General features: G+C 42.2%; 4 protein-coding genes across 7 annotated transcripts; 1 reads left to right on the forward strand and 3 right to left on the reverse strand.

The window, feature by feature from the left end:
- Positions 1-3,811: 3,811 nt before the first annotated feature.
- On the reverse strand, positions 3,812-8,589 carry LOC110852645 (puromycin-sensitive aminopeptidase). Its single transcript, XM_035854159.1, has 5 exons — positions 6,787-8,589; positions 6,563-6,683; positions 6,388-6,496; positions 5,726-6,314; positions 3,812-5,029 (listed from the first exon to the last, which is right to left on the reverse strand). Exons 1-5 carry the CDS (start codon positions 8,227-8,229, stop codon positions 3,992-3,994), a joined length of 3,300 nt encoding a protein of 1,099 aa, XP_035710052.1. The 5' UTR covers positions 8,230-8,589; the 3' UTR covers positions 3,812-3,991.
- Positions 8,590-12,808: 4,219 nt separating this feature from the next.
- Positions 12,809-14,125, reverse strand: LOC110852295. The gene is made up of 4 exons (XM_022100329.2): positions 13,932-14,125; positions 13,663-13,816; positions 13,358-13,517; positions 12,809-13,257 (listed from the first exon to the last, which is right to left on the reverse strand). Exons 1-4 carry the CDS (start codon positions 14,049-14,051, stop codon positions 13,128-13,130), a joined length of 564 nt encoding a protein of 187 aa, XP_021956021.1. The 5' UTR covers positions 14,052-14,125; the 3' UTR covers positions 12,809-13,127.
- Positions 14,126-14,483: 358 nt separating this feature from the next.
- On the reverse strand, positions 14,484-16,931 carry LOC110852646. Its single transcript, XM_035853389.1, has 10 exons — positions 16,543-16,931; positions 16,309-16,432; positions 16,193-16,231; positions 15,820-16,071; positions 15,585-15,746; positions 15,473-15,508; positions 15,270-15,372; positions 15,147-15,191; positions 14,856-14,929; positions 14,484-14,723 (listed from the first exon to the last, which is right to left on the reverse strand). Exons 1-10 carry the CDS (start codon positions 16,746-16,748, stop codon positions 14,655-14,657), a joined length of 1,110 nt encoding a protein of 369 aa, XP_035709282.1. The 5' UTR covers positions 16,749-16,931; the 3' UTR covers positions 14,484-14,654.
- A 560-nt stretch (positions 16,932-17,491) lies between these two features.
- Positions 17,492-22,209, forward strand: LOC110852647 (integrin beta-PS). Of its 4 annotated transcripts, XM_035853386.1 has the most exons (17): positions 17,492-17,770; positions 17,847-17,935; positions 18,019-18,190; positions 18,265-18,483; positions 18,564-18,635; positions 18,767-18,791; positions 18,986-19,065; positions 19,173-19,445; positions 19,558-19,697; positions 19,807-19,981; positions 20,091-20,260; positions 20,383-20,419; positions 20,520-20,693; positions 20,844-20,969; positions 21,051-21,219; positions 21,360-21,652; positions 21,733-22,209. In XM_035853386.1, exons 1-17 carry the CDS (start codon positions 17,612-17,614, stop codon positions 21,805-21,807), a joined length of 2,448 nt encoding a protein of 815 aa, XP_035709279.1. In that variant the 5' UTR covers positions 17,492-17,611; the 3' UTR covers positions 21,808-22,209. The 4 variants fall into 4 exon arrangements, with proteins under 4 accessions (XP_035709279.1, XP_035709280.1, XP_035709281.1 ...); XM_035853387.1 differs by lacking the exon at positions 21,733-22,209 and having other exon boundaries at positions 21,370-21,504; XM_035853388.1 differs by lacking the exon at positions 21,733-22,209 and having other exon boundaries at positions 21,056-21,219; positions 21,370-21,504.
- Positions 22,210-22,257: the final 48 nt, after the last annotated feature.

Here is a 22,257-nt window from a genome sequence, read left to right on the forward strand (position 1 = left end):
ATAGAAATAAGTTAGAAAAGTCTGCAAGTCGTAAAGGCGTCGCGTTTACTTGTTTTCCAATACATTTCAATGGAATGGGATGTATGTAAGTAAACCCCATTTGCTACATGGCATGGTCCCAGTTATCGCAAAGAGCAGTTTACTAAACTCTTCCAGTCGTTCGAGTTCATACACAATGATCCAGAAACAAGTGCACATCGACTGCATACATCTTATTGACACGAACATATACTAGATATACATGCATTAAATACTATGTCCAAACGAAACGATAAGTATATATGCATACATTGACAAATTAAATTAAACTGGGCAATACTCCAGAAAGTTGGTTATAACGAGGATACTTCTGTGAAGATAAGACTTTGGCCGTAACACTGAGTGAAAATGACTTGAAAAATATCTCCCAACGTTGCATGGCTACTTATAGCTTGATTTTATGAGGAGTAAGGACAGGGTTTGCGAGAGGCAGAAATTTTGAATGACGAGCGGCGTGCCGTTGTCAATGTAGTTGCTTCCGAACTGAATCTTCATGAGAGTGCAGGCCTTCAGCTGCTTCTTGATCGGCGTCCTCCGCTTGAAGAGCTCCAGCGCCTTTCTCCAGCTGGACAGAATTTTCCCAGAGAGCGTGTTTACCGAGGAAGCCAAGGTGAACATGAGTATGTTGTTGAGGACGGCGTCCAAGAGAACCATTGGGAAGACGAGAAGGCCAGGCATCGGGATCTCGGAGTGAAGTTTGATGCAAACATACTGGGAAAATATTTGGATTCCGGGCAGACAAGATACCATCCCGGGAACTATTTGATCCTTTAGAAAGACGTTGAACATTTTCTCCAGCACCTGGACACCGCGGTAAATATCGAGGCAGGCAGAGTGACAGATTTCTAACTGGCCCATTGAGCTGCCAGGATTTACCACGGCTTTCTCCGTCTGCTTCGCTTTCATGAGAGATTTGGGAATGCGTTGTATCATCCTGGTGCGGAGGAGGAATTACACAAATCAAAGGCTTATCACTCACGGTATTCATACTGCTGCGATATGACTTTACTTGTGGACGTAGTGAAGATAGTCGAGCAGGCAAACTGTGCCCACGAAGAAAATGTACAGGATCCAAAGTGTCCCAGAGTAAAATATTTGGTAGCCCATCCATGTTTCGAAGGTGAGCATGACCGTCCACACCTGGGCAGGAGGATTGGACCACACCCCGTTCACGCAGAAAGGGGTCAGCGAACCCAGGAATGGGAGTGAGCAGGGATTGTTCGACAGCAGGATCAAGTTCATAACTGGGAAGAGAGGAATGGTGGATTGGAGGCAGTACAGGTAGAAGGTCAGCGCCTTGTCCTCGAATGACTTTTCCTGCTTTATGTCTTGAACATGATAAATTACCATTAGTATGTACGTTGACGACTTTTTCTACCGCTTGCTGACCTGCTGGAATGGTTTCCTCAAAATCGAGGAAGGAGTTGATGAGCTGCATTGGGGCAATCCGGACCTTCCAGTTCCATCGGGCTGTGAAGAGGATGACGTAGATGGTGAAGAAGACCAGACCTTGAAGCTTCATTCTCACGGGAACTTTGCCAAAGACGAACTGGTCCAGCATGGCCAACATGTAGACCAAGTGCAGGGCGCACTGCACTTTACAAAACAGAATTCGCCACGTGGAATGAACACGGACCACGCGGCCAGTTTTCTTACTCCATTTGAAGGGGGTGCAACAGAGGAGTTCGCAAACTCTGAGGTGGCGGAGGAAGAAGGGGAGAAAAATTGTCGACCACATGGCTCACCCAGACTCGCAAATGGCTTGCTACCCACAACTCATAGAATCAGTCCTCCGTAAGTGCAGGCCTTCCCAGACTTTATTTTCCCCGAGGTGGAGGACAACTCACGATCAGAGACACAAATAGAGAGGTGACTTTTAAGATTAACAAACGTTCATGAATAATAATTTTACTAAAATCGACAACTCGAGCATCTTTTGCATATTTTATTCCCTGTCACTGAAACCACAGACTGAAGAAACTGAAATAATGTATGCACGTGATGACGTCAAGAGGCGGAAAAAGGACGCTTGTCTTACAGTATCAAGATAACATCTTCAGAAAGCCTGAAATAGGTCTGAAATTGCAGTGCTCGCAACGGGTCCGGGTCCCAAGACCCGTTTTCGCCGGGTCCGGGTCCGGGTCGGGTCCGGATCAAAAATTTAAAAGACCCGGACCAGGACCCGCCGGGTCCGGGTCACCGATTTTATATGGTATACAAACGGGTCTTGGGTCGGGTCCGGGTCCGGGTCGGACGGTGGGAACCGGAGCCGGAACCGGACCCAACCCGGACCCGACAACCGGGTCCTTATGACTACTTCAAATCTGGGGTGATGAGAGACAGAATTCTATGTTTAATCAATATGTTTAATCATAGAAGAATTTAAAAAGATAAATTACTAAATTACTTTAATGCATAAATTACTTTAATTGATATGCATAAGCTTATAGTTATCTTTGTTAAACATAACTTTGACATACATGATCAATCTTTATGTACCTACATATTGTAGACTACAATATGTAGTACTAATTTTAAGTGAGTATACGGAAAGCGAAGGAGGATTTTATTTCATCACCCAATTTGCGCCCATCACAGCAACGCAAGGGCATAAAAAATGCGAAAAAATTATCACCGTTTCATCACCAAAAATCGAATTTAAATCTTTGATTTTTTTACTGTCTTGATCGCAAGTATATAGGTACTTTTTAATTTCCAAGATCAAACTCAACTTTTAGAAATTTTGATTTTTTGGAAAACATATCCTTGGTTAGGAAATTTTAGAAAATAATTTTTTTTTAATTAGTTCAATTTTGGATGTTATAAAACAAAAATGCAAGATCACGAAAATTAGGAAAATTACTGAAAGGGAGCTAAAATTGAATTTTTGGTAAAAGTTTAAATGCGGCAGTTCTAGTGGATATAATGCCTTTAAGGGGATGTGGCATGTCGTGGGCGCAAATGGGGCCATGCACACTTTAGAAGTGCACTATCTACTGCTGCATATCTTAAAGGAATCAAAATAGGGAACTTAGAAGCTCCAGCGTTAAATGTAATGTGAGAACGGAAGACCCGGGTCTCGGGTCCGGTTCGGGTCCGGGTCCGGGTCCAGATCCGGGTCTGGAAATTTCAAGACCCGGACCCGGACCCGTCGGGTCCGGATCAGTAGTTATGGGACCCGGGTGAACCGGGTCCGAACACCCGTTTCTAAATTCGGGTCCGGGTCTGGGTCGGGTCTGGGTCCGGGTCCCACCTGGGACCCGTTGCGAGCACTGAATTGCGTCCAGGGCCATAACGCCAATGAATATGCATACCCGACTCTACTTTCATAAAACTGGGAATCAGAATTGATAATTATTAATTGATCAGCGGGCCCCTAAATGAACTAAATAATTTTTCTCATTTTCTTCTCATCTAGTGTAGAACGAGTGATAGCTACACTTAGGAAATAAATTTCATTGTCAATGTCATTGGGAACATGGGATAGCACAGTCCGAGTCAACATCAATACAATACGAATGAAGCGATAGTATGAATATCAGTGGTGTGGCAAGTATATAGCGAGTGAAATCGATTATTTTTTAACGTGAAATATTTTATCAAATCTATATCATTGTCAATCAATCTGTTCTGGTGCTTGAACTGCTTCGTAAAGAAGTTCGTACATAAAATAGCGAAACTTGCTCATGTTATGAATGTCTACGAGTCTAACCAATGAGGGAATGATTTCATGCGGTAGAATTATAAATAAAGCTTGTCTTTGTCTGACGAATGAGTATTTAACAGAGTTTTATGACGAGACATAGATTATTCTAACCAAAACACTCGGATTCCACATGCACTTATAATGTATGTATTTGTATTGTATATAGATATTATTTATTACTAATCATAACTGACTTCTGGTGCAGCTGTAGCGGCTTAATTAACGAGGTCGCTGCAATTGGCTGGGTTATTTTGATAAGTTGAGACCAGCCAAATATTCCCCAGCTTTCACCCGATCTCTCTCCACCCATTCTGCATTCACTCGAATATTTTCCACAGATTGAGCTATCGAACGTTCGCCACCAGGTAACGGATTCGTCGCAAAAAACTGCTCCACCTCCTTCGCGTCATCCTCACAAACGAAATTTTGTGTGGTGTGCTTAATGAGTCTGATGAGATGGGTGATGCCACCTCCGGAGTAGCGTTCCTTCAAGACATGCCACTTCTCTTTGATGAACTCCCAAACCAACCTCCGGCCTTGAATCGAATGAGCACTGACGGACGTTATAATCGACGACGCGTCCCCAAGCCTCACGTCCTTCGTGTCAGACATGCAGAATTCCAACACTTTCCTTTGAAGAGCCACGTCTGGCAATGCACCCATCGCTTGACCAATTCTCATCTTTTCCTCACACAATTCAGTCTGCATGTACAAATCCTTCATGATTTCGAGGAGCTGTTCTCCCTCGCCCTCCAGTGGCGAGTGCAGGACGGCGCTGAATATTGCGCATCGGATGTCCGGATCGATCACTTTCTCCCCACTCAAGTGCTGCACAAAGCGACGTCGAGCTTCCACCGTGGCGTCAGGGTCTCCAAAAGAGCCCGTTCTGAATTGTATGGTCAATGGTCGGAGGATGGAGTCTGAATGGCTCTCGCCCTGCTTCGCGTCCCATCCCATGGTTTCGACAATTAGCAGAGTCAACTGTTTCGCATATGCTTTGAAGTGGTCATGATGCTGGGTCTCTTGGAGCAGAAAATCCAGTCCTTCGAGAACATGGCTTATGTGTTGCCACAGGGTTCCATCCCGTTCGCCTCGATATGCTTGGAGGAACTGGAGTAGGTCCGTGGTGGAGTTTTTCCCACATCTGACGAGTTCAAATAGATCGTCCAAAAGTGCTAAACGGTCGATGAGAGGGAGTCCAAGGTCTTGAATGGAAGGCATGAAGCCCTCCAGGTCTATTGCGTCATATTGCACTCGGTAAAAACCAGTCATGCCTGGATTAATCTGCAAATAATGAAAATCATAAACTTTATGCATGTTTCGCACTTTAACAGTAATACAAGAATTATACAATGATTATACAATGCAAGATCTAATTAAACGTTGGGAGGAGAAATTTCCAACAAAGGAGTCGAAAGTTTACTAGCAACAAAACAAAGAAGAAAACAACAAAGTCCTTGAGACAAGCACAATAGTTGGATATTGAGCCAGCTAACTGCACATCATGCACTACTTTCCGAGAGATTGGGAGAAAGAGAGAGAAAGCATAATTTCGTCAGCAGCAGCCAATAATTAATTTTGAAGGAGCCAGCAGGAACCGCATATTGCATAAACTGCTGCAATTCTCGCACACAGCGTGCACATTCTGCGTACGTACGTATTTACGTATCTCTCCACTTGCAGTTGTACCACTGGATTTTAACTACGTTTGAAATGGTGTGAGAGAGGAGGAGACGGAAAGGAAAACAAATCCGAGAGGAAATTGGAATGATAGAATCAGAATTGGATTTCTTTCACATGAACGCAATTGCGATTTGGTATTCCAGAGGAGAAGTCATAGTTAGCGATGTCGATGCTGATGACGATGGGGAGACGAGTTCAAAGCCATGCATAACAAAAAGTCAACTTCCCTGCTGGAGAGGACATGCTGCAGGTGAAATGGGGTAAACTTGGTGTGAATTTCAAGGATGAGCTTCTTACTTTGACCCATTCATCATCTCCGACGTCTTGGATGAGGATCGTCACACCTTTGCCTTCCATGAGACAGTCCGCAATTACACGGTTGGGGTTGGAGGCTGAGGAAAATGTCAATGGGATGAGCCAGAGCGGGTCTTCATTTCCTTTGTCCTCTTCACCTCCACTCCATTGATTACTGGTTAGTGGATTAGCCCGGAATTTCTCTTGTGTCAGGTACAAAATCCTGGAGCTGCTCCCTTCGACTTTCTCAAACCTCACGCGTACGAGTGGAAAGCCTAATTGCTTCGTCCAGGTTTTCATCATTTTTCCGACCGGCTTTCCACTCGTCTTCTCAAAAGCATCCCACAAATGCTCGCTAATGGCATTACGATATTTATGAGATTCCAGGTATGTATTGATTCCCAAGCGAAAATCCTTCTCGCCCATGTACTGGTGGAGCATACGAATTAAGCTCCCGCCTTTGCAGTAGGATATCTCATCAAAAATAGAATCTATCTCTTCGGGGTGATCAATCTCCACTTCCACGGCGTGGCTATTTTGGAACGCGTCAGTCTCCAAAGACGAAAGGACCTCATCTTTCACAAACAGGTTCCTACAGATGGGTATAAATATGATTAGTTGCTATACATATATTTAGCTCCACTCCTCAGTTGTTGCAGCATTACCACAAACTGAATTCGGGGAACAGGTGGTCTGCTGCGACGGTCTCAAAGTACGTGGCGAATCGTTCCTTCAGCCACAAGTCTGTCCACCACTCCATCGTCACGAGATTGCCTACATTATCAACCCATTACACCATCCCCTTTGGACACTTGTGGATAATTACTTAAGTCAGTATACCAAACCATTGGTGACATATCTCGTGACACACGACGATAGAAATCCACTGTTTGGAAGCGTGTGAACTTTCTTTCTCGTCCAGCAGTATTGCCGTTTCATGGAAGACAATCATGCCCCAGTTCTTTGAGGGGAATTAATTTTTAAAATGTATGAAAAGCTGATAGAAACCGAGTGTACCATGAAAAGAAATAGATGTATGTATGAATATGTTTATAAGTACAAACCTCCATCGCAGAGGCGGACAAATCTGGCACCGCCACCATGTCCAGTTTCGGAAGAGGATACGCAATCCCAAAAAACTTTGTGTAAAACTCGAGGGCTTTTGCGGCTACGTTGAGGGCAAAAATCCCCTGCTCCTTCTTTCCTGGCGTGGTGTAGACCCGTAAAAGTACACCGTCCTCACTCGTCGTCTCCACAAACTCAAAGTCCCCCACGGCAAAGGCCAGGAGGTAAGGACTCATTTTTGGCGTTGGGTGGTATTCTCGTATCTCAAACCCTTCTTCCCCCGTTGGGCGCACATTTTTCAAGGGCATATTGGAGATTGACGTCTTTCCTGCCTCCACCACCAGAGAGATTGAGAAAGTCGCCTTCTTGTCAGGCTCATCCAAACAGGGAAACGCTTTTCTGGCTTCCGTAGCTTCGAATTGGGTGATCGCCACGTGGCTTTCTTCAACTTTATGAGATTCTGGGTTTAGTTTGGTCAACTTAATCAAGTACAGTCCCCGATTGTCTTCCTTCATGATGCCCGAGTAGGAAATGTACAGAATTCCTCGTCCCATCGGTAAAAGCGAGTCAAAGTGCATGCAGATAGTTCCCTTCTCATCGTCACAGTCTACTCTACTGGCAACGTACTCATTGTCGGAGGAGTCTTTCCACACGGCCTTTAGGATTGTGAGCTGGAATGAGTTCATCACGATGCTCGAGGAGTCCTCATCCGTCAGCGCCATTTGAACAAATACGACCCCGTTGAAATCAAAGGTGTCCATTCGTGGAGAAATCTTGATGTCGTAATGAATCGCGATCAAGCTTCCTTTCAGTCTCTGAAATTTTTTGTCCGCAGCTGAGGACCGACGCTGCTTCCTGATCGCTTCCTTCACCGCTTCTCCCTCAGAGCTGCGACGAACCTTGAACCCGCGGTAGACGGCTTGGATCTTGTTGGCGTACTTGTTGGCCACCTCGAGGGAAATGTGGTGCTCCTCCAAAAATGCTTGCAATTGTGATTCCGTAAGCAGAGATTTGCCTTCCCAGCTCCATCGCCGCCACTCCCACGACTTCCAGTGCTCCTTGTGCAACACTTTCCCTTCCGACGTTAATCGCTTGCGAATGAGATGCCCACGAAAGGCAGCTTGAATCCGTACAGCGAACTTGCCTGCATCCTCGAACGAAATCCTTTTCTTGTGTAACAGCTCTTGCAAGTTCTTATCGTGGTTGGATCCAAAGTGACGAACGAGTTCCTCTTCCTCCTCCGTGTGTGCTTTCCTCTGTTCAAGTTTTGCTTCGAGATAGAGAGCCAAAAATTTGTGAATATCGCTGTCATCGGGCTGATATGTGAGAACTGCTTGAAAAATTTCATCCAGCAACGGTCCCAGTCCGTGAGGAGTTCTTATCACTGGACGATGATCCGTTTTCCTAGGAAGTACAACCGGTCTCTGTAGTGGTTGCGACATTGTCAACTTTTCCAACTTTTCCAATATTTGCTTGAGACTGTTTGTTTCAACTAGATAAATATTCACCAAATTATTTTCTGTTCTTCTGAAAACGTTTTTCTCCTGCGTAACACAGAAATACCAAAATCGTTTTGATTTATTTCTCCTTCAGGAGATCATGACATGTTGCATGTAATCATCCTTCAGCATTTTCGTTGTTATGTGTATTATATGAGAAAAATATTTAAACGGCTCATAGTCAATTCCCTAATTAAACCTTGGCGAGGGCATCTAGTAAAGTCGAACTCTGCGTAATGTATCACCACATCGTCTTTAACTCCTCTCCTCTCAACCTGCCGAGGGCAGGATGTCATTCAGCTTTTAGTGGGTCCATAATTAAATGAAGTGAAAATGAGTGAAACCCTTTGCACGACATTCTAACCCAAATGCCAAGTTTGCTTCCGTTCAGAAGAAGAGCAAAGTTAAGTGACAAGAGGCTCTTATTTACTTAAGTGCAGTCGTATTACACCTCTCCACAAACGTGACGGTAACGAGTGAAAGTGCTAAATTCTCAATTTTCGTCAACATTTATTCCTCCTCTCAGATCCGTGTTCCTTGTCTTCCTCCTTCCGTCCTCGACAGCAACATCAATTTGCTGCGAAGGTGGGGGGTGAAATGTGAAGGTGCATGCTAACCAGTACCTACTTATTCCTGGTCTTCAGCCCAGTAAATTTATGCTCACAGTTGATTGAATATTATGGTTTTCCTTGCTCGATGATGACAGCAACAGCATGAAAGCAAAATGTATGCTTGCCAGTAATACGATTGACATCTTTAAATTTTCAGTCGTCATTTTCATCGTCCCACACAATCGTAACGCAGCCATGCACCATTTTCTACGTCTCAGCAGTCAGCTTGGATGTAGTCAACCAATTTCCCCGTATGTAAATTGCCCCCTCATTCCACGTGCATCCATTTTACTCGCTGACAATGCTTCTATGAAATGGAAAGGACAGCTCAGGGTTAAAACAAGCTGGGCTTAATTGGCACTGTGTCTAGTTTTAAGTACGCTGGAACGACCAAAATAGAACCTTGGTATTAAAAAGACGTCGAAAACGTTACTGTTATTTCCACGTTTAGGAAGAAGTCACCATGTGGGGACGACTAGACAAAATTGACCACAAAGTTGGTCTTGTTTGAGGCGGCAGTAGTGGTGGTTGCTTTGATGCACACACACCAGACAAGAGGCGACTCACTCTTAATGAGCGAGGATTATTCCGTAATTATTATCACAGAGGAAACTATTTCTTGAATAGACGATGAAAATGCAGACTCACTCCGGAGCTGGAAATGAATAAATGTGAAATTATAATGTCATCAAGCCCTGATTCCAACTCGGGTCAGACAAAACCAGTTTGTTTCCCAGGGCAGTCAAGATTTCTGCCCTGCAAGTTCCTTTTTAAGCACATTTCGCTATTGTCATTACGGATTATCAGTGAAGGAAACGTTTCTGGAGGCTGTTTAAACAAATTGTATGTTGTACAATTACGTATTGTATAATACAATGAACAATTGTGTAATGTAATTTGACGTATACAATTTTATTTTATCTTGAGGACATTTAAGATTTTAACAATGGGGAGCATGTCGTCCAAGTTGACAGAGAAAGTAGAAAAGCGTGTCTACTTTAAATATTTATGGAGTGTAGGAAGAGGCAGGAAGGGAGCATAATAGTGCAGCTACTTAGAACCAGGTAGGAGAAATCCGACCAGTTTGCAGAACACCCCCATCGTAAACACATCTATCATCTGCCCACGTACTTAATGCACTTGATTCCAATGCGGCCCCAGGTTCTCCCTTCAGAAGAACAACCTTTATCGAAGCTTTTCTCGGGCCTAATACGTAACGCACTCGGTAGTTGGTGGAGCCTTATTAAATGTATTCGTCTGGAGGGAAGCCGCTCTCTCTGGCCGACATTCAATCTCCTTCCTCTGGAAATGGAGACAGCGTTCTCCGACTGGCATTATGGAGCATTGTGGGAAAAGGACACCGACTGAAGAGTGGATCACATGGTTCCAGGGGAAATTCGAATATGAATTTAAGCTTATTCCGTCTCAAAATCTGCAATCGGCTTTCTCCTCGCACATAAATATACATTACCAAAACAAGAGAAAGTTTTTTGTCATTTTTTGCACTCTTCTCAGCATGTACGAAAAAGATAATCGTATAGAATTCTCCATTTTCCCACCGCACGATGTCTGTCTGCTGGTAGGTAAATTTAGTGAGAGGCAAGTCTTTCTCGGCAGGGATGATGATGTCGATTCATTTATTGTGTTTGCTGGTAAGCCAAACTTCATCCAGTCATTTATTGTTCGTTAAGTAGTCCGTATCTCTAACAAAGAGCACACGTGAATTCGGTAGCGTTGCTCCAGGAGGACCATTAACAAAAGTGAAAGTTTTTGCTTTACGGTGGGAAAATGGCAACTGCGCGAGTACAGCGGTGGCTACAATGCAGAATCCTCCTTTCCTTTCAGTGCGAGATAACATAGCGGCGTTGATCAGATCAAGGACTCGTTTCCACGAAATGAAATTTCTCAGAAATGTTCCGATAATTGTGTACGTTTAGAATATATTACCACTTAATTCCTCTCAAAATGGTTGCGAAATTAAAAATAGAATATTTTTTTATCCTCCCGTGCAAGCAATTCTTTAAATTTTCTATAATTCATGGCCACTTGGAGAATTAAGTTCTCTAAACATGAGTAATTCACGCTAAGTAATTAAAGTTAACTGTCGTTTTGCATTCTATACAAAGTTTGACAGGCAATTTCATTCATAATAAAGCGCAGAATGCGTGGGTGCTGGGAAATTGAGCGATCGAGAGTGGGTTGCGATATGAAACTCGATCCTGCTGAACAAATGAAGGAAAAAATACACTTGAAACATTTTGACATGTTTGGAAACTGAGAATGCTTGTTCCTGCTTCCATTGAATGCTAGGAAAGTGAGATTCTAACTGTAGATCCTTCATACCGACTGACAACGGTATCAGATGATTTTCTACAAGACGAATTTTGCTAATTTTATCTGCCATTGTTAACGCCAAGTTATCCAATTAAGTGTAACGTCAAAGAGTGAAAGTGTGCAAAGTATGCTTTGCTCGAGTTGAATGGATCCAGTTTCGCCATCGTTCTTGTGCGGAGACGGTGATGAGGGTGTTGTTGTCTTGTTCCTGATAAGTACTGAAACCGCTCGTTCGTCCCCTTTTGTAAACTTACATTGATTGAGTCCAACTTCCTGAAAGTGTTTCATTGTCCTCGCCCACAACACATTTCGGTGGCACATGAACAACCAATTTCTGTCGAGTTCGTGCTGGATCTCTTTTTCGTCTAGATCTTGTATCACGTGTTGACAGTACTCATCTTTGCTTTCTCCATGGTCTGTGGAAGTTGCGAAAGTAGTTGCGGGGAGGCTGGAAATGTGACGTCGTCGTTTGTACGTACTATTTAATTGAGTCCACAATGTGTTTTGTGTTGAGATAGTTGCGCTGCATGTATAACTTTATAAGATTTTAAACCATGATCAATATTTCAATTAGTCGGTACCCTATCGGGATGAAGGACCATGACCAAATTGAACTATTTACCAATCCATCACATGCAGGCAGGTTGTGTAGTGGGCTTTCTGGCAAATTTACCAACTCACAATGATACCAAACCAAGCGGAGTGATCAACTTTCTCATTTTAAAAGCAGAATGATAATTCCAGGCAAATTGAAGTAAATTTGGTCAATAAATATTTGGCATCGTCAAAAATCTGATTCCGTTCGTGCATACGTAACTGACCAAAACATAGACGTGATTTAGTAGGTAACGTTAAAAAGAGTTACGAGACGTTAAAATGACTGAAACGTGCTCAGGCACCATTTTTTCCCGACTTTTTGACAACGACTGTTAGCCACATTTTATATGTGCACAAAAAATTCATGAATATCTTGGCTCATAAACTTGCAACATTTTGAAATGCAATTATCGTACTGGCGCAGAGGATGGTGACGGGACAAAGGACGTGGCAGTAATGTGGCAAAATTGAGTTGTACGGGACGGGGACCACAAAGAAAGTGTGAAAATTCATCCTGGGGACGAGTCTGAAGCGTAAATAAAGCATCCAGTCTGAAATTCCCAATTCCTGTCCAATATTACGTTGGACCACACAGTTGATAAAGTGGTGGAGAAAATCTGGACAATTCGCGTCGCCTTTTTGTTGGTGAAAGTGTTTGCAGTCTCGAGAAGCCTGATGATGAATGAGCGGAAAGTAGGCCCAGCAGAAATGTCCCAAAGTACACACTCCGTTCGCAAAGTATACACTATTTGTGTATGGGATTGCCTCACACAATTTGATGGCCTTGAAGGCCTGCTTGTTGTGATGAGATGGAGAAACTGCATAATGCTCATCAATTTCAGTCACACTCTTATAAATTCAATCCTAAGCGGTTGTGAAACACGAACATTTTCACGATATTCGATACCTTATATTTTTTGGAACATTTCAAATAAATTATTTCGCTTTGATGGCGCACGCGTTTTCTTGGTTCTCATAAGTCAAAGGAAGAAATGATAAAATACTTTATTAAAAAATAATTAGATGGGAATGTGCTTTGTGCATAATATTCATATCGACAGACTGGCTGGAGTTGAGCCTTCCAACCACTATGTTTTCCACTATTGCATAATAGCTGATATCTATTGTTCGACTTTTATTGTATTAATTGGTCTGCCAAAGTTCAATTTCTGGAAAGTTGAGTAAATTACTCACAAAAAAGTTACAAAAAAAGTTTACAAAAGCAAACGTCTTAATTGAAAATTGTGGAAATTGCAGCCTCTTTGTCCAACTACCTGCATACTTCTGGGTAATACCTTTTCAGTGAAAAATTCCGAATAGTTGGTCCAAAAGTCTAATGTGAAACTTGAGGTTTCGAGGGTCTTCGAAGTCCCATTGTTGCGCAGTGTTGAACTCATTGCACTCTCGGTAAACCGTTTCCAGCCCAAGTCTGCAAATTAATTTTCGGAAAGTTTTCCAGACACAGAATAAGCAACCTAAACATATCAAAGACAAAGGAGAAAGTTGGTCGTCTCACAATCTCAACCTACCCCTGATTCTCTAGGCACAGCTTATTCGCCGCATTACGAATGGTGAAAGTCCCCGAGTTTTCTGTGATTTCTCGTATTTCTAGGATCACTTCCTTCTCTCCAGGAATACCGGTGAGCGAGTTGAGCACGCCTCTCACGGGCTTCATCCAGTACAGATCTTCTGCTCAAGCAAAATATACATGACACGTAATTTTAACATGGTTCTTGAGCTGCATTTTAATGAACTTCCCGATGACGCTTGTTGCAACAACAAAATACGGAAAATGCATATAAATACGTGCACAATCTAATAATCTGGTACGAACCATTCTCAGTGCCGTTACTAATAGCGGAGCCATTATTTGGTCGATTATGCAACACCCAAAGCTGATTCGGTCCTTGCTGCCATTCTTCGGTCGTTACATCTCCCAAGCTCAAAGTCAGATCCGTTGCGTAAGTTGGATACTGAGAAGTCAGCATCTGTGCACATACAAAGACACGTAGTTTTGTGTGTACTTTTTGTTACTAAAAATTATAATGTAAGAATATACACAAAGTGGAGCAACTTCATTATGATTTACAAATATCGTCTTACATTCCCATCATACCCACTCCGAACTCGATAACGAATCGCTTCCTTCAGGTTTCCTGCCTGGACTGATGGAGATGAAACCGCAAAAAAGAAGAAGATCGGAAGGACATTGTGTTTGTGCATGTTGTCAGCTCTCAGACCATGTGTGTGGATGTTTGTATCTCGTAAAATCCACCTTCTGGTGCAGACTGATGCTTCAGTTCAGGTCCTTTTATCGATCCCTCACTAATTGAGTCAGTCAGTGCTGATGATGCCAATCCCAATGGAAACATATCTCTCTGCTACTCAATTGCATATTGTTATTTGAACTCTACGAGTGATAACTGTGTCGCATATGAGCAAATTGGAGTAGACAGCAGCTTTCTAAAAACGGGGTTGTGAAACTATTGATCGTGCAATAATAAGCATACAATAATTGAACAAGGACGACATTCATCTCCTCGTTTGCATCATCAAAGCTAATTTGAATAGTTTTATGAATTGAACGGTGTACAGCTTACTCAATTTTTTATTGCTTTCTTGCATAACTTGCCAAAAGGACGCCTTTTTGTAAAATATTGTTTTGCATGGAGATTTATTTAATAGAGTTGTATGTATGCATACAGGTTTTTGCTGGATAATTTATTGTACTTACTATTAGTATTAGTAGGTAGTGTAATTGTACATCAATTTTTTGTAATCAAGGGAAACAAACACTGGTTCTTTGAGTTTGAGGTGCTTATCGGATTATTTGGAAGTCTTCTCCTTGTTGCTTTTCACAAGTTCACGAACTTCCTCAGTCGACATGGCGCAATACTAGTGTTTAATTAACAAACATCATTTTTTAGTCATCCGATTTTCAACAACTATTTCTCCGTTTTATAAACGCTTTTCAATCATGGGAATTGGAGAGATTACTAAATATCTAGATTTGCATGGTTCGTGTACCTGATCAACTTTACTTTCGTGAAGCTCCATTACTCGATCATGAAACCGGCAAATCCTTTGAGTCGGATTATTTTCTGCAATAGAACAACAATATATTTTTAAATTGTGCTCATGTCCATGCAAATACGTAGTGCTTTTGGTCATTTTGTCCACCAAGCTCACCTCTACTGACTAACCACCTATTGTTGTTGTGGTCGTGTGTACCCAACAAAGGTTTGACCACCCACAGACCCCAGCACACGCGACACGTGCAACCAGTGCTTCACACACAAAAAATGAAATTTCACTTACCGTCATCTCCCATGTCTGCCAAAATTTCGTCGTAAAAGAGAAACACTTGAGAAACAAAGGCCAAATCAAAGAGTTAATGATTGTCCTAAGAGAGCAGGAATAAGAATTAACAATGAGATGCACCTGGTCCAGTAAAATCCATCCAGGCAGAAGGCTTGACCATGGGGAAATATTTGAAGATTTTCTGGGAAAATTTCTCTACGTCCAAGTCCAAGTCGTCATTTACCTAACAGCAGACAATTCGTATCCGAATAGATATGTGGATAAGTCAAATAGGCGTATGCTCAAATTTATAATTTATGTAGTGCTACTCTTAGAAAACTAACCACATCCAGCGACCGCAGGAGACAGGTAGCATCACACTGTATTAAAATACAGACCACAAATTAATAGCAATGGTCAACACCCACATTTCAGGAAATATATATATTTTTTTACATCGTCTCCCATTTCTGCCATGCATTTGTTGTACGCAGTTTCATTTCGTGTCGCTTCGAGAATTTCTGGGACTGTCCAAGGCATCGGCTTCCCGTGACAGCAGCCTGGCATTAACTTGCGGTTATTGAAGTAGCAGAAGGGCTGAACTTTGTTGTAGTCTGCCTACGAGACCAATGGTTTCATCTCAGATTTACGTACACCCTACGATGATGCTTAATCCGAACGAATGATGTACCTTTATTTTTGGGAATGTACTAAAATCATTATTTTTCGGAAGCCCCACAGAACAGAGGAAAACTAGAGCGTCTTGATAGCATTTGTGAAAACTGAGCGGAGTGAGACATGGCGAATCTGGATTTTTCATGGCCTTAAAGCATCCCAAATACTTGTCCATTATTGTCTTGAGCCTCGTTTTGGACGCTTCCGTCAAACCATTTGCTAAATGGTTGAAATATTTTTCTGGGACAATGTTCCCTTGAGCATCCATCTGTTCATGCATTTTACGGACGGAAGAGACGAGTTAAGTCGTGGAAAATAGTTCAACAGGTTGCTCTCTCCTACACTACATACAAATATGCTGCATACAAAATTGGATTAAATTTCCTTACCGCTCCGATTTTCGTCAAGGAGCATGTGTACGAACACCACTGCAATGATTTGTTAATCTCGTTAGTTTGAGGAGACTACAAGACGTGGCGAGACTACGAAATGTGTTATTAATCACCAAGGGTTGCGAGTCCAGGAGCCCATCTGCCCCGGTTTTTGTGCTGATTGCACATTTTCCTGTCACTTCCGGTGACAAGGTTATGACTGGCAACTCCTTTCCGCGACAACAAACTGCTCCGTCACTGTTCTTAGTGGAACAAAGTTAAAAAATAACAACAAATATGAGCACAAAATCATTGCTACGGCAGGATTCCATAAAAAATATAAGAAGACAGTGAGGACGACGACGTACGTGTCTCTTTGGTAGAACGGAACCTTGACGCTAGCAAAACAAAAGTGGTTCTCCGCATAGAACGATTGGGGCGACAACGACGATGCACTTTCAGAAGCCAGTTTTCCAGATGCATCAATTTTCTGGCCCTCCCCCAACCTTAGAAAGGTCAGCAGCACCATTGCGGATATGAGCAAAAACTTCTGGATGAAAGGTGACGACAACATTTTGACGAACCGTTGCAACGTTTGGGATAAGGAACTGATTAACCCTGCCGAAACAAATAAGTATGTTTGTAGCTCCAATAAATCCAATAAAATAAGCCATCATGGGATCTAGGCTTCCAGCATTTCATTCGACTCAAATATACAATGGCTAGCAAAAAATCGATTCGAGTTACGTGAGACACGTTAATGGGTAAAGTTGTGCAGTTTGAAAATCATGTAACATTCTCTACAGAAAAAAAACATGAATTCCAAGTTATTCGATTATCTGGGACAGTGTCATTATCATATTTCTTATTGTTGTGCGGTACATGGCGTGTGATCCGTTCGAGATCCTTGCTTATATGGACACGCGTTGAGCAGACTGCACAATACATTGCACACATTGGACGAGGATTTATTTTATCATCATGACATTCAGTTATTTTTGTCATTTCCGCTGCAAACAAATGATTCACTGAGCATAGTGATGACCTGCATCACGCAAAGTATGTACATGATGCGGTTATGTATTAAACAATAAAACTAATCCTAAACGTGAAGGCATAACTGTCGTTACTAAAGTGAACCCAACGTACATTTGCATGAATGTTCTACTTATGTACAAGTAGCTTCTCTACAAGTAATCCGAGTTTGGTGGTTGTACGGACTACCAGGAAATGGAAACCGCATGTTTGATAGCTAACGATGATGGGATGTGTGAAGTCAATAAATGTTTTTAATTACTTGTATTTTAATTAGTGAATCTGATGACATTAAACCGCACAGCATTGTCGTATTACTTATTTACTAGTGTACCTAAGACCGAATAAATTGTCACAACTATCGATAATTCATTTATTTACAATACAACAATTTCCAGCAAAATGGAAATGTCAAACTTGTTGATGTTTATTTCTGGCTTTATCGTAATTGGGAATTTTCAAGAGATACCTCCGCCCGACCTTGAGTCACTGTGCGAGTCCAAGACGCAAAGTTGTGCAGAATGCCTTCAAACCCCAGAGTGCATGTGGTGCAAGGACCCAGTAAGAAAATACGAAAACAAAGTACTTTTGCTCTTTCAGACTCAATCATCCAATTTAATTAATTTAATCCCCTCAGAATGTCAACATAAAGAAACGATGTGTTCCAATAAAGTCGGAAAGTGGCAGCTCGTGTCAGGAATTTGAAAATCAAACTTCTGTCCTAGAGTAAAATCCCACTGTACAAATTACAATAAAAATTACCATACTGCACTATAATATGCAAATAAGGGGGTCATCATTTTCTACAGAATGAACGAAGATGCCCAGGAATCTGCAGTTCGGCCATTCCACGTTCACGTCAAACTGCGCCCAGGGTCACGTCACAAGATTAACGTAACGATGGCATACACGGACGAAGAGAACCGACCGTTGGACCTTTACATTCTCATGGACTTGTCCTGCACCATGTCCACTCACAAGGTCAACCCTTAATCTGTCGCAAATCCTAATGCAAAAACAATATTTATTCATGGTGGTCCCCTATCAATGTGTAGGACAGAGTAGCAAAATTGGCTAAAAATTTAGCCGAAAATCTGCGACTTTTAACCAGCGGATTGAGAATGGGATTTGGCTCATTCATCGACAAGCCCGTGCTGCCCTATGCACAGGAAAAGGAGACCAAGATCACCTGCAACGGGAAAGAGTTTCCTTTCAAAAAGCCACATCTTTTCAAAAATGAGCTTTCACTAACCTCTGACATTGACACTTTCACGGTGAGACTGACGAATCAGAATTTTTAAACTTTGCCCACTTTCTCACACAAAAGTAAGTGAACTGTTTTCAATCTAATCAGAAATCTGTTAACGACTCTGAGATCTTGTTCAACAATGACGTACCTGAGGGCGGCTTGGATGCTTTGATGCAGGTCTGTGCATACATAGATAATTACTTATTGTTTATTAAATAGTTGCCACACATGTATTTTGCAAGTTCGTAAATATATCCTGTTGATTCTGACTATTTATTTTCGTTTTGGTGCTTTTTACACGTGGACAGGTCCTTGTGTGCAAAGATGAGCTGGGTGAGTGAGATTGGTTCGTCCGCCTAAGAATAGCTGCACTTGTACACGCGTGTGTACTCACTTTCCCTTTTGCATAAGCAAACATCATCCCTACCAAACTTTCCACTTGCAAAGTTTGAGGAAATTAAATTCCGCTGCTGCGTTTTAGTGTGGGCTTGACAAGGGCTTTTTTCTAAATTTTCTCTGTTGCGTAGGATGGCGATATGAGAACAATACTCGACGTTTGATTGTCCTCTCGACTGACGGTCCATTTCACATCGCCGGAGACGGTCGGGTAAGGTTCAAATCCGACGGATTTCCTTCTTATTATTTGCACTCGGTGGTGAGAGCCAGGAGAAAGTGAAAGAATTTCCTGTAACGGCGACTTTCGTTGTTGGACAGCTCGGAGGGATCCTTCTTCCCAATGAAGGACGCTGCCATTTAAACGCGAAAGGGGAATATGACAAAGCCACCGTGTTGGACTACCCAACCGTGTCTCAGATTAGGGACAAAATCCATGAGCACAACATTTATGTCATTTTTGCAGTAACGAACCAACATAAAAGGTTGTACAGAAGATTAGCGGAGAAAATTGGATTGGATTTGTCATCTGTAAGTGTGATTACCGAGGACGATTCATCCAGCCTTACAAAAGTGATTGAAGAGGAATACAAAGTCAGTTGCTATTTATAAATCAGTCCACATATCGCATTTGCTGGTGCTTGATGTAAATATCTTAGTAATTATTTAATCATCCACTTTTATTGAATGATTCCAATGAGATCAGAAAGTGGCTCGGACGGTAAATTTTCAACCCGTCATTCGCAACCCATTCGTGGATGTCACCCTGTATGCCAAATGCCCTGGAAGCTCAGAATACCGAAAGGGCAATGGGTGTAACAATCTTACTCCCAAGGCTCGGGTGGAGTGAGTAGCGAATCATACATTTTTAATTGTGACATTTGGAACTTAATTTGCCCGATATGTATTTACACCACGACAATTCGCCATCCACCCACGCGTCCATTGTGCACAGGTATCGAGTTGAGCTGGGTCTGAAGCGATGTCCCCCAGATGCAACGCTCTGGAGATCAGAGGTAGCAATCCGTCCTTCGACGTTCAGCTCCGGAAATGACAACTTCCTCAACGTTACCATTGACATGGTTTGCGACTGTGGCTGTGAAAAAAGCACTCAGACTTCACTGCCGCCGGTATGTGATCAACATCTCAATAATAAATAATACCGTCTCCGTCTGCTGCAGGCAGACATTTGCTTTGATGCTGCAACGCCATTTGTGTACCTTTTCTGGATTTATTCAGTCCATACAGCGCATTCCCCAGTGCAACAACAAAGGGTTTCAACAGTGCGGAATTTGTAAGTGCGACGAAGGTGTTGGTGGCCCATTCTGCAACTGCACGGTCTCCGATGCTGGAGTCAAGTCAGTGGACCAAGAAATGTGTCTGTACGGTGGCGAACTCTGCTCAAATCGGTACTGCAGATTGATCTATACTCGCTTTCACCACAACTTTTTTTTGCACTTTTTTTTAAATTCTCATGCACTCATACAATAAAATATAACTTGTAATAAAAAATGTTAAATCAAATCTATAGCGGAAGCTGTGTTTGTGGCAAGTGCGATTGCAAAAAGGTAGTGATAACACACCCACATTTCTCACATTTGACGATTTGAAGTATATCCTCAGCTAAATTATAGTATTCCTCATTTTTATGTCCATGTGTGCACACAGGGATATGTTGGGACTCATTGTGAATGTTTGGAAAAGGATTGTCCAGCCCCAGCCCCGGACGACAAAGGGCATTGTAACGCCAATGCGATGCAAGGGAGCTGTGAATGCAACCCGTGGAGGTGTAAATGTAATCCAGGTTTCACTGGAGAACGCTGCCAGTGTCCCACGTCCGATGTGAGTGACATTTACCCATCCTCCTCCTTGTCTAGCGGTATCGTCGGCCTAATTATAAGTCCGACAAGAGACATGTGTTGCAGATGTAGGCCGACGATCTGTACATATTATCCAATTTGACCATGACATTTGCAATCCAACGTTTCACAGGAGATGTGCAGATACTCGTCCAAAGTGTGTAGTAATTTTGGACACTGTAAATGCGGAAAATGTATTTGCAACGCTGGATATCACGGTAACTTCTGTGAATTGAAGGTGGATAATAACAACGCTTATGTGAGTCTCGTACTTAATTGGATTCATTAATTTGTGAATATGAAATGATATGCTGTTTCTACTGTTGAAATTATTCTTTAGAGCAGCGAGTGTACACTCTCTTTGCAAAGGATGGTGGAACCTTGCATCAAGTGCCTGGCTTTCGATTATGCGTCTACTTTTCCAGTCTCAACGCGACTAAGCTCATGCAAAGGACAATGCGGCTCAGAAAGTGTGGGCATGATTAAACCCACGCTTCACGAGAAAATCGGTTCGTAAGAATAAATAATGTTTAAATTCCGACACCACTTATTGAACGGAGGGAAAGTCCTCGATCACTCACGGAGCACTTTTCTCCTTATCCATCTGTATCCGTCGTTATCGGGAACATGTATGTACTTATATCTGTAGATCAACGCAGATTGATGGAATGCGAGGGAAAAGTAATTGACGAGAAGGAATGCGAAGTGCAGTACGTTGTCAGTGGACGAAACGTGGAGACGAATAAAACTCATGTCCGGGCTGAACAAAGTCCGAGCTGTCTGCCCGACGCCCCCATCGTCCCCATTGTCCTCAGCGTCGTGGGACTGATGCTGCTCATTGGAATCGCGACTCTGCTGACGTGGAAAGTCCTCACCCATCTCCACGATAAGAAAGAGTTCACGCGCTTCGAAAATGAGAGGGCCAATGCTATTTGGCCCACGGTAAGGATGCACAAAAATGAAATAGGACTTTTAATAAGTTGCCCTTTTTTAAATTACACAAGTTTTAATTTTGTTTGCAGAATCAAAATCCGATTTACAAGGGAATTGTATCCGAGTTTCAGAATCCATCTTATTCTCCAGAGGACGAAGGATGAAAATGCCAAACCAAACAATCTCATTAACAATTTCGTCAATCCAATTTAAACTGTTGTCAATTATTATAAAATTTCATAACGTACGTATGCATACTTTTAACTTGCGTAACAGTACCATCAAAATTGGAAAAATAACCATGTGGGACTATGCATACATACAAATTCATAGAGGAAAGAGATCTATACTTTTACTTTCTTGTCGTGATTTTTCATTTCATAACGTCGTCATGTTAAATATTGGATGAAAATTTGAGTCTTTACCAATGTTTTGGTGAAAGTAGAAAGTGGAAAGACGTGAAAAAGGATGAAAATGAAAGTATCGAAAATAAGTTAGAAACAATTGTAAAAAATAATAATTCGCGTAAATAAATTATGGATAAAAGAACCGTTTTCTTACTATTACTTGGCGGAATCCTGTGTTCCTGTTTACTTTGTGAGCACAAAAATATG

Source organism: Folsomia candida, unplaced genomic scaffold, assembly GCF_002217175.1.
Source record: "Folsomia candida strain VU population unplaced genomic scaffold, ASM221717v1 Fcan01_Sc007, whole genome shotgun sequence".
Lineage (NCBI taxonomy): Eukaryota > Metazoa > Arthropoda > Collembola > Entomobryomorpha > Isotomidae > Folsomia > Folsomia candida.

Bases quoted from the DNA above. Each gene is read 5' to 3' on its own strand.
- LOC110852646 (XM_035853389.1), bottom strand. From the start codon at position 16,748: ATGTTGTCGTCACCTTTCATCCAGAAGTTTTTGCTCATATCCGCAATG. The intron at 15,509-15,584 runs GTAAAAAAATAT...ATTTTAATACAG, and splicing joins TGGCAGAAATGGGAGACGAT to TGTGATGCTACCTGTCTCCT. The intron at 14,724-14,855 runs GTACACGAACCA...ATTAAACACTAG, and splicing joins ACGAAAGTAAAGTTGATCAG to TATTGCGCCATGTCGACTGA.
- LOC110852647 (XM_035853386.1), top strand. From the start codon at position 17,612: ATGGAAATGTCAAACTTGTTGATGTTTATTTCTGGCTTTATCGTAATT. The intron at 19,066-19,172 runs GTAAGGTTCAAA...GTTGTTGGACAG, and splicing joins ACATCGCCGGAGACGGTCGG to CTCGGAGGGATCCTTCTTCC. The intron at 21,220-21,359 runs GTTCGTAAGAAT...TTATATCTGTAG, and splicing joins CACGCTTCACGAGAAAATCG to ATCAACGCAGATTGATGGAA.
- LOC110852295 (XM_022100329.2), bottom strand. From the start codon at position 14,051: ATGCACAAACACAATGTCCTTCCGATCTTCTTCTTTTTTGCGGTTTCA. The intron at 13,817-13,931 runs GTAAGACGATAT...GTATGTGCACAG, and splicing joins GGAGTGGGTATGATGGGAAT to ATGCTGACTTCTCAGTATCC. The intron at 13,518-13,662 runs GTTCGTACCAGA...TTGCTTGAGCAG, and splicing joins TAGTAACGGCACTGAGAATG to AAGATCTGTACTGGATGAAG.
- LOC110852645 (XM_035854159.1), bottom strand. From the start codon at position 8,229: ATGTCGCAACCACTACAGAGACCGGTTGTACTTCCTAGGAAAACGGAT. The intron at 6,315-6,387 runs GTAATGCTGCAA...ACCCATCTGTAG, and splicing joins TTCCCCGAATTCAGTTTGTG to GAACCTGTTTGTGAAAGATG. The intron at 5,030-5,725 runs GTAAGAAGCTCA...CATTATTTGCAG, and splicing joins GAGATGATGAATGGGTCAAA to ATTAATCCAGGCATGACTGG.